The 11,377-nt window shown below is 39.9% G+C and overlaps 1 protein-coding gene across 9 annotated transcripts in view; it reads left to right on the top strand.

Annotated features, from left to right (window-relative positions):
* Positions 1 to 11,377, top strand: part of OPCML (opioid binding protein/cell adhesion molecule like) — a 478,631-nt gene that overhangs the window by 1,285 nt on the left and 465,969 nt on the right. For 7 of the 9 annotated variants that reach the window (XM_025039585.1, XM_015597398.2, XM_025039586.1 and 4 more), the window contains exon 2: positions 406 to 490. In XM_025039585.1, coding sequence (XP_024895353.1) covers positions 406 to 490 — 85 coding nt within the window. Of the gene's footprint in view, positions 1 to 6; positions 491 to 11,377 lie in introns of those variants that run through there. The other 2 variants (XM_015597394.2, XM_015597392.2) reach the window with 1 other exon arrangement.

Below are 11,377 nucleotides of genomic sequence, written 5' to 3'. Positions count from 1 at the left end.
AATCTGTGACCTTCATCCCTGCACCTTCCTTCTTCCTCTCCCTTCCAGGCTGCCTCCTCCTCTCCAGGGGAGCGTCAAGAAAGCTCTTTTTTGGTTGCAGGAGGGGCATCTGGTTCTGCCAGGCTGGAAAGCTGAGGCAGGATTTGAGGAAGAATCACTAGACTCCGCAGAGCCTGGACTCGTTTCTTCTTCTCCCTCTCTGCTTCTGGCTTGCTCCATCCCTTCCTCTCTCCCCACACCACTTCCTGAGACTCACTGGTGTGTGGGGCAGGGGACAAGGACCGTGCCGCTGCAGGAGTTCTGGGAAGTTGTGGCTGTCGAGGATGGGGGTCTGTGGGTACCTGTTCCTGCCCTGGAAGTGCCTCGTGGTCGTGTCTCTCAGGCTGCTGTTCCTTGTACCCACAGGAGTGCCCGTGAGAAGCGGAGATGCCACCTTCCCCAAAGCTATGGACAACGTGACGGTCCGGCAGGGGGAGAGCGCCACCCTCAGGTAGGGAGCTGTACTTCAGCGGGGGACTGAGCCCCTCTATGTGTTTATGTGGGTAGGGGCGATCAAGAGAGAGAACAGAAGGCTTGCATGGGGGATTGCAGCATGTGAGAGGGACTTTGCAGGTTCCAGAGGTGCCCACTTGCATACTGTGGCAGCTGACACCCATTCTCCTGGACAAGTTTGTCGTTTTCTCCAGCTTCTCTGGTCCAGGATCATATAAGTGAACACTGAGGTCCATGCTTGGGACTACATGTAGCTTTGAGTCCATGACATAGCTAGATTCACTTTTGTCTTGGCACCAAGATGAGAGCAGAGAGCCCTGGAATTGACACACTGGGGGATCATATAAAATGGCTGAGTTCCCCTGTAGCTCTCTCACAGGCTGGAAGGTATGAGATAAAGCAGGAAAATGCTCAAGATAGGCTGGCTTGTTCCTCTTAGAAAGATACCTAAAATTCCAGGCTCTGCAATTGCTAGTGCTGGGCCACGGCCCTTTATGAGTCTGCTCAAGATGCAGCCATCCATGTCAACCCTGTGTGGTGATCCTGGGTCCCCTATTATAAATTATGAGGGCAGTTTTATCTTTGCAGGCTCAGGACAAGAAGCGGAAACATGTAGCTTTTATGCAACGACATCACTCCTGTGCAAAAAGCACAATAGGAATGCTTTTTGTTTTACCTTAATGAGTTACAGAGAATCACTTACATGCTCCAGGCAGAGGGGTGGAGATTCTCGGAATATGAACCTTTGGGGACTGGACTTGCTGCAGCAGAGACTTTAATAGAAATTCAGCCACCACTTTCCACCAGCTCAGCAGATATCATCTTTTATGCTTTTAATGAGGCAGTTCTGGTCCTAGGAGACAGATTCAGGGACGTCCCAGCTTAACTCTGACTCACAATCTACACAGGGTGAATGTCTTTGCCCTATCTCTGACTTTGATGATTATGGTAAGAATAAAATATTCTGCCCCAGATTCTGCAGCCAAAAAACCTGGCTTCTCCAAAGAATGGAGGAGGGTGGTTGTCCTTCTTGTTCTTCTCTTAGATCCCATGATTGAACCCTCTCTGCATCTAGAAAAACTTCTCCCCGGGGAAGAAAATAAAGACCACTTAGGACACCAACTATCCTTTCCTAAGCCGAATCTTCTTTTGAGCTAAGGAACAGGTTTCAGAACACTGCCTGCTGGTAATCGGGGGCCTCAGGAGGAGAGAGAAAAAATAGGATAGACACAGACCTTCCCTGACAGCAAGAGGGAAACCCCCAGCTTGTCCCAGAGTAGAATGTAATATGCCTATTTCATTGTCTCAAAGAAGTTTCAGGAGTCCCCTCCCTGAGAAATGACTTGTGGATGCACATTTGCAATGAATCAGTCAACTTAGAGATCGGAGTAGCACCTGGGCTACAGTGCATATTTACCAAGGAGATGCTGGTAAAAGTAGGTGCAAAGGGATGTTGACGCTGCCATGTACCTCTCTTTATTTTCTAATCTACTACTGGGTGCAAAGAGTCCCACCATTTAATAAAGCTTCAGTGATGAACTTTCCAAAACCCTCTTTCCTTTTCCTGCCCCTAAAAGTTAAAATCAGAAACAAAAAACTTGAGCTGCTTTCTAGGTTGCAATAAGACTATTCCACCAGCAGAGGGCCGGCCAGCTACAATCTACTTTTTTTTTTTTTTTTTTTTTTATTAGCTGCTGGCCTGTTTTCATGATCTTCAATTCTAATGTTTAGCAGCTGGGCTTGGTAATGGGAATGAGAGTGAAAAAAAGAAAAAGCTGAATAGTTGCTTTTTGTGCTTTGTGGAGAGGAAAAAACCTTATATGTTTGAATACAAATGTTATCTGTTACCTGATTGCATGCTTTATTTTATAAAAAGTAAGCACACGTTTTATGTTGATTTTGCCTCTCCTCTTCAGTAAAATTTGCCCTGAAGTAGAGAAATTCAGCACATTGTCCACATTTTAATCTCTTTATATCCTCTTTCTTTTTACTTCTTGTAGTTTCTTCTTTTATTGCTTTCTTCATTTTTATCAATGCCTCCATTTTATATGCGTTTGCCTATTATTCATTCTCTTCCTTTTTTGCCTTCATCACTTAAATTTTATTATTCTCCGATATTTTAAGGTTCTGATTTTACTACTAGCGTAATGTTTCTTAAAACAACATAAATTTCTCTGAAGATTTGGGGGAGTCCTGATGTCTCTCCTTTTGTTTTCTATGCTCCTTTGGTATTGGCTAACATCTGTGTTCCCATCTCAATGAAAAACTTATTTGTTGGTACCATGCTTCCAGTCTCTGGAATTCCATAGCCTCAACCCCAGATAAACATGTCATGTTTTATCTTGCATTGTGTTTTGCTTTTTTTAAAAATGTAATTCTTAAGTATAGTCACTCTTGAGTCTCCTTACAGATGTTCCATTAGGAATTCAGTGTTTGGGAATTTAGTGTTCTGAATGCATCAAATATTCAGAAAGTATTGAAAATAATTGAATGATTCCCACACCCATCAGCCACAGGAAGTCTTTTCAAATGTGGCTGCCCTGGATCAAACTATCCCAAGCTTGTGTCAAATCTTGAATAAAATCACATTGGAGACCAAAGACTGAGTAAGAAAAGCAAAAGAATGGAGAGAACTGGGTTCTTCTTTGAATTTTCTAGTGAGAAATTCCCCAGTTTAGATACAGATGATTTCCTTCCTTGGAGATATCATTTTAATGTGTTAGATCCTTGATTGCATCGAGGGATGTTTAGAAAGTGATGTGCCAAAGACGACACTGAAGTTTTGAACGTGCATGAAACTCATTTATATAGGTGAAGCAATATTATCTTCCTCATAACTACTTCACAGAGCTACTTAAAAAGTAAAAATAATTATTTGAATATTGAGTTATTTTGCCTTCTTGGAAGAGAGAGGATATGGAAAAAATGAAGGTGGTATTCACTACAGCCGAATTCTAGCTTCTATGAATCTGATTTGAATTCATTATTACAAATGGGCCCTTTTGGCCAGAATCATTTCATTACAATTATCTGCTGTTGGTTTAAAAATGTTCTGTGTCTTTCCATTAGATTAGATATGACAAGTCTCTAAAAATCCTGTGTCTGAATCAGTGCCCACATCAGGAAAGGAGCCCAGGATGCTCAGTGTGGTTGGCTAGTGTCTATTAAGCCATTTCAATTGCAGTGATGATGGCCAGATGTGTTTTCTTCATGGGCCTCAATCTCCTTTAAATTTGCTTTAGTTTCTCATTGGGACCACATTATGAATATTTTGAGCTGGTGGTATAGGATGGAGGTAGGAGTTGTTGCTGTAACTGTTCCTCTAAATGGTAAAAGTCCCACCAATATACTGTTTTATTTTTATTTTTATATGGCAGGATAATCAGGTTTGATAATCCAGGCTTGCTGATCTGGGATTATGCTTAATAACTCTTTTCTAAAATGTCCCTGCATTTTCATTTGGAGTTCTGAGCTAATCCTTTTGGAACCAAGTATTTGAGGGTTACCTACAGCCGAGGAATAATCTGAGCAGCAGGATTTTGCCAAAGCAGTGGGGCAGTCAAGCTCCCAAGTACAACATTCTGTTGTTTGCCTGGGTGTTTCTCTATATTTTGTACTTATGATCAGCAGCTTTTCTTTTTGTGTAAATTAAAAAATTCAGAGTAACTGCTAAATTATTCAAAACAAGTACATGATTTTACATTTCAGTGCTTAAGTTGCCAAAGCTAAATGAGGATTTGAGGAAGTGCAAAGGCTTGGCTCTTGGTCTGGGAAGATGAAGACAGAAAAGACATTGAAGCAGAGTAGGTCCACAGGGTCCCTTCAAGTGGCAGTGCTGACCCAGCTACCTACTGGCAAGCTTTTTAAAAATTCGCCTTCCAGGTTCTAGCCAATGCAATCAAAATCTCTGGAGTTGGGCATAGGTGTGGGCACTTAAAAAATCTCTCCCAGAATTTCTAATGTGGAATTAGAGTTGAGACTCACTGCTCTAAAGCCCGTTCTTGCCCCAGAGCATCTGAACAAGGCTGGTCTCCATTGGTCCTACCCCCCTGTAAGTGTTCTCTCCATGCCCGTATGTACTTTACCATTCACAGGCTACCTTGGCTTCTAGAAAGAGCACTGTGCTCAGGGACCTGAATACCTGGGTTTGGTTCTTATTCTACTACTATATGGTTTTGAGCACTTCAGTTCAAGTGCGGACACATGAGAACAATATCTGCCGAATCTATGCCATCAGGTGAGATGAAGTATATGGTGTTTTTCTGTTTAACTATAAAGCAACATATATATATATGTTGTCACTGGTGGTACATGGAACTCCTCAATAACAACCTGTAATACTCTCAATATTTTCCAGTTTCATCTGCCCTACCTTCTGCCCCCAAAGATACTAATTTCTTCCCAATTCCACTCAGCATCCTTTCTGCTTGTAGTCAAGAATTACTCTAATCTGAATTCCAATAATGCTTGCTACAGATTTCTATTCTAATAGATACACACCATGGACCTGCCACTTATGTGTAGTTTTGGTTAGACTTTGAGCTCCTGCCAGTTAGGAATCATGTCTTATGTACTGAGTACATATGTGGTAGATACTAAGGATTAAAATAATAAATATTTGTTAAATGCTTTAATCCATCTTAACCAGACTCAGTCTCTTACAATATATTATTACCCCAGCAGCAACAAAGTGCTTATATTTAAAGGGTTTTAGTCTTGTCAAAATATGATGCTGGGATATTCATGTACAGCAGTTGGTTAGAGATGTTGGAGGCCAGGGACTTTTGGGTTTTGCTTAAATCACTTGCCAGAGGGGACAGTTGAATCCATCTTTGGTTGCAATCTGATCTGAAACTATGCAAAAGGCTTCACTATCCCTGAGGGCAAGACACTGAGCAGGGCAGCAGAGTTGAGAGGAATCTTCTTGGTGACAATAGAGCAATATATGTGGAAGTGAGGCTGTCTCTGTGGAGGTTTGCCTTGCTGTAGATACGAGGAGATACACAGGATAAGGAAGCAGTAGGGGCAGACAGGCTGCCTAGCCATTCTGCCTGAGAAGCTGCTATGTTAGGATAGGGGTGCAGCTGCAGGATTCAGCAGGCCTGGAAGAGCAGGGCTGGCTGCACTCTGACTCTCTAATGTCACTGAAGGATAGGAATGTGTCTGCCTCCCCCACAACACATGCCACACGCCATATACCATAAGCCAAAGCAGGGGATGAGAGAAGTTGTAAAGGATTCAAGACATATGCTTCCTGGCTTTCTGAATTGCTCTGGAAAACTCAGCCGCTCTTATCTAAGTCCTTTTGTTCATTTTTGGCCTTTAAGTAAACTTGGCCCTTGGGTTCAGTTTAGTCCTGTTGTTCTCATTTCCCTTCCTTTCAGCTTCTAAAAAGGGACTGTGCCCTTGGCCTGTTTATTGTTTTTTTCCTGTGTACCTGGCTCTGAAGGGGTCAGGGAGGACAGCAGCACTGGCCAATGTAGGGTGCAAATCTGATGGGGTCCAACAGTGAGATGCAGAGAGGAGAAGCCAAATAGGTCCTATTTGACCTTCGCAAGGGAGGATTTATTAAATTACTTATTAACAAGAAACAGTGTTCACAATCATGAAATGAAGTAATTATGGTCCAGAAATTTCATTGCCTATTAAGTTAGGAACTAAGTGTTAACCTTTCTTGATTATAATTTTTTAATCCATACAAGATAGTGCCAGATTATTTCAGGTTTGTTTGTCTGTTTATTTTTTTCCCTGCAGGAAGATGCTTTTGCTAATTGGGATTTAGTTGAATTTGAGAGAAAGTTTACATAGGGTGGGTGTTGGAGTGGAGGCTGCCTTCTCAGTCCCCTCCCACCTCTCAGTAAGTGACACCTTCCTGAAGCTTCTTGTACCCTGGTGTATCTTTTTTAAGAAGTGAAAATTCAAGATGCGATGTCTCTGCAGCTCAACACTTACCCTTGATCTGTGTGTCATTTCCTTGATAAAGAAGGTTAAAAAAGGAAGAGTTTGAGCCTTATGTCACTCTCCCTACAGGATCTTACTACAGACTTTTTAATAAAATGAGCAAGGGAAGGGGGCCTTTTAAAACAAACACACTTTATTACTCATGATTCACTCTGTGTCTTATCGTTTCATGTAATTTTCAGACTATTATGAACCCCAAATAACAGCCTAGGAGACTGAGGTTTAGAAGATTTGAGTCACTTGCTTTTGGTCACACGGTTTTTATGTGTTAGAGTCTGGATTTGTTCCTGCAAGACCTTTTTTCTTCTTTTCAGCTTTATAGTATCCCCTCCCAGATATAGAGAACAGAGACAGTTCCGAAGTACTGCAAATGGATGAATTCCAAAGCCCCCTCTCTGTTCCCAGGAACTGTATTTTACCAAAGATCAGGCAAATCTGCATTTTAGTCTATTGTCCTGCCTTTGGCTGTCTCCTTTGTTTCCTGGTGCTTAACTCCCCTCACCTGCCCATTGATAAATGCCACTCCTTCTTCTGGGACTGAAAAAAAATCATGCTGCAAACAATGCAAAGAATGAAGGCCACAGGAGGGTTCAGTGACAATCATTGGTGCTCTTAGCTTTGAACCTATCCTAAAGGTTGTCCTCTCTTGTTGCACGGCCTCCCACTGCACACACAGCATCTCCAAGGACACTGCAAACCAAGACAAAGCAAGCAAGTAATTTGTTGACAAGAATGCCAATGCCAGAGCATTTCCAGAATTGTGAGGAAAATGAGTGATCACTATGGAAGTATGTTTTTTAATCCTAAAATATATGTCATTTCATAATTCCTCCTCCCCATCTTTATATTCATATTCTAATTTAAGCCACTTAGGCTGTAAAAACAGAGAACCACAGACCTTCTTCTCATATCCTTGCTGCTAGAGGAAACCATGTGACCCCTTTTGGCCTCCTCTTCCCTGGAGATGGTACATTTTGCTTAAATCAAAGAAATGCTGAAGGACTTGACCTGACTTCCCATAAAGGTGCTGATCAATTAGATGTTTAAAAATTAGTTTTGAATATTAAACATTTTCAGTGGATCTAAAGATTTATGGTATTAACTAAGTTTCCATTGCATAATAGGAACAAAGAATGTTTTAAGTGGTTGTTAAGTTTTCTGGCTAGCCTACAGAAGATAATTTAACTCATAATTATCCAAAATGCTATATACTACCAGTGAAGAATAATAGAAAACAAAGTTGTGGAAGAAGTAATTATGTAAAAGAGAAAAAAAAAAATGAACGATAATTTTCTATTTATCGTGAATGCTGAAGAAAAGTAGGCATAATTAGAGAAAGATAATACAGAAACATTTTCTCAAAGATATTCCTGAATACTTTCAAAAGTTTTGGAATTTTTATTGTTGTTTTTGTTGTGCTAAATTTAATTTTAAGATTCATAGCTTTCATTTTATTTGATTCAAGCATACATTTGCCACTTCTTGGATGATTAGGGATTCTTTTCTAAATATTATGAAGAAAGGAAGACAGATAAAGGAAATGAAAGACAAAAATGGAAAGAAATAAGTAGGAGAGAGATTTTCCCAAGGTGTCAGCTAAGAGTTGAAGGAAGACAAAGGAACTAAAGGTGGGGAAAGTGTTTACGAGAGAGAGAGGGAGAGAGAGAGAGAGAGAAAACCTAACATGAAATTACTGAATAGTCAAAGGTAGAGAAAAGAAGGAAGAGATTAAAGGAGGAGGAAGGAAAGAAAGAAGGAAATGGTAGACAAAAATTACTGTGTCCCATCTGGTGCATGAACATCTCCATCCCTGACTATCCAGGTCACAGGACCCCACAAGCACAGGTAGCCAGCGCCCATATAAAATCAAGGCAAAAAGCAACTTAGGGCTCGGGTTCTTGTTCTTTCTGTCTCTTGGTCCCTACTTGTCCCACAGGAGGAAATCCTCTTTCTTGTCACTGAGTCCTAGTCCAACTCTTCTTACTCTGTGTTAGATCTACAGCAGGCTCTAGGTGATTGAGAGGACTGCCTTGCCCTGTTGAGACCTCTTTACCAGGAATCTTCATCCACTCTTGACCCCACTCCTCCCAGCCTAGTGGTTCATAGACTTTTCAATTCTTATTGTTTGCCTGTCCACCCAAATGTCCACTTTGGAGACCACCGCATGTACAGGCAGCACGTGAGGTTTAGGCCAAATCAGACCTGCTCTTCTACAACTAAACTGTCTATTCTCAGTCATTTTTAGATATATGAATTGCCATGTCAGATATTTGTCCACCTTGGCTGGGATTCATTCAATTGATGCCATCACAACATAGGATCCCCCCATGATACATAAAAGAAGTAGACAGCATCAGTTACACAGGGAACTGAATAAGTCGAGTGTTTTATTGGAGTAGCTATGCTTACACTGAGATATTTGACTATAAGGCTCCGCGTGTTAAAAGGAAATAATGTATTAAGTGGAATAAAGTATTCCACTTTGTACTATCTTATGCTTTCTTATGCCATCTTTATAAATCTTCCTCTTCCCATTGTTGTTTTCATTGCTTTCATGTCTTCTGTTAAATACAATAATATCCTCTCTTCATCCATGTGTTACCAGTGCCCAGTGCAATACCTAATATGTAGTAGTGCTTCAAGTTTGTTGAAAAGATGAATGCTTAACCCTATCTCTATCTCTCTGTCATCCTCTCTCTCTCACACACGTACACACACACACACAACACACACACACACACACACACACACACTTGCTTACTTATTTTGAAGCAATTGGTAGTCACTGAAATTACAACTAAGGACTCTGGCATTTGAATTCTAGTTGGGATAATGATCATTCCCTAGGTAGTTGGTATTTAACTTGTCCTGTGTTCTCCTGCTCATTATAATTGCAGTATTTCTGAATTTCACAATATTCTTAAAGCCGAGAGATTCAGAGCAGTTTCAAGGGAGTTATGCTTGCCTCCTCTCTTTTTATCAAGGTTACATAATAGAGGATGACACATTTCATCGGTATATCTGCAAACTTTAGAGGATGGAAAAGCCGATATGAATGACTCTTAACATTTCACAGGGATCTCAGGGTGAAGGGATTTATGGACCCATTTCCTTGGATATCTGAAATGTACCTGCTTCTGTGATAGGCTTTCATTGTGACATCCCTGAATAATTCTCAGCAGCGTGTATCCTGATGCAATGGAAATAGTTTATAGGATATTCTTGGTCTCATGTTCCATTTTACAATTGCATAGTCAATGGGTACTTAGAGAAATACAAGATAAAATATAACCTTATGAAGAGGCTAAGAGGCTAAGACTTTGCAGTCAAACAAGCTCATTTCAAATCCTAACTCTGGTACGTATTGGCAGAATGTAGTTGACTAAGTCTCAATTTCTCGATTAAAACAAAAATAGAGATTATATACCAACTTCACTGGGTTGTTGGGGAGGAATACATGACATTAAGTTTCTAAGAGCTTATGACATATAGAAAGCTCATAATAAACATCATTTGTTTTAAATATAAGTTATTGAATTCACAATTTAAACAAGCAGCTTGTATTAACTACTGACTGTATACCAAGCACCGTTCTAGGCAGTGTGGAAATTATAAAGATGAATTATTCCTAGGCTCTCCTCTTTAAACATTCACATCTAGTGAATATATTAGCAAAATAAAGAACCCAGAGATCAGAAAGTGGGGGAGGAAAGGAGAGGGAGAAGAAGGAAGAAGAGGAAAGAACATTTACTTAAAATAAAATGTATATTAAGTGTTCATGTACACAAACTTGAACATCTATATTCACCCATGTAACCATCACTACACAAGATACAGAACATGTTTATCACCTTCAAGGAGTTCCTCCATGTCCCTTTTTTACTGTGGTAAAATATACATAACATGAAATTTATCATTTTAGCTATTTTTACGTGAACAGTTCTGCGGCATTTTAAATACATTCATATTATGTGAAACAATCACCACTATCCCTCTCCAGAACTCTTTTTATCTTTCCAAACTGAAACGATGTCCCCATTAAACATTAACTCCCCATCTCCATTCCCAGAAGCCTTGGCAAACACCTTTCTACTTTCTGCCTCTATGAATTTGACTAGCCTAGGGACCTCATATAATTGATATCATACAGTATTTGTCCTTTTGTGACTGTCTTATTTCACTTAGCTGAATGTCTTCAAATTTCAATAGTATTGTAGCGTGTGTCAAGATTTCTTTCCTTCTTAAAGGCCAAGTAATCTTCCATTGAATGTGCACACAACATTTTACTTATCTAGTCATTTGTTGGTGATCGCTTGGGTCTCTTTCACTTTTTTGCTTTTGTAAATAATGCTGTTATAAACATGGGTGATCAAATATCTGTCCAAGTTTCTGCTTTCAATTCTTTTGTGTATACCCAGCAGTGGATCATATGGTAATTCCATTTAATTTTTTAGGAACCATCATACCATTTTTTATAGTGACTGCACCATTTTACATTCGCTCTAGCAATACATAAAGATTATAGTTTCTTTACATCCTCACCCACACTTGATCTTTTCTTTTTTTTTTAATTAAATTTATTGGAGTGATTTTGATTAATAACATTACATAGTTTCAAGTATACAATTCTATAATATATGATCTGTATATTGCATTGTGTGCTCACTATCCATAGTGTAGTTTCCCTCGGTCACAGTGTATTTGATCTTCTTTACTCTCTTCATCAGAACTCCAACTGCCTTCCTTTCTGGTAACTTTCATACTGTTGTCTGTGTCTATGAATTTGTTTATTTTGTTTGTTCATTTGTTGTTTCCTGTTTTACCTCCCACAGATGATTGAAATCAAATGGTTCTTGTCCTTTTCCATCAGACCTATTTTGCTTAGCATGATACTCTTAAGATCCATCCATGTTGTCAGAAATAG

The sequence above is a fragment of the Pteropus alecto genome, unplaced genomic scaffold, assembly GCF_000325575.1.
Source record: "Pteropus alecto unplaced genomic scaffold, ASM32557v1 scaffold210, whole genome shotgun sequence".
In the NCBI taxonomy this organism is placed as follows: Eukaryota; Metazoa; Chordata; class Mammalia; order Chiroptera; family Pteropodidae; genus Pteropus; species Pteropus alecto.
The sequence above is the reverse complement of the archived record's forward strand: the minus strand, read 5'-3'. Positions and strand labels throughout refer to the sequence as shown.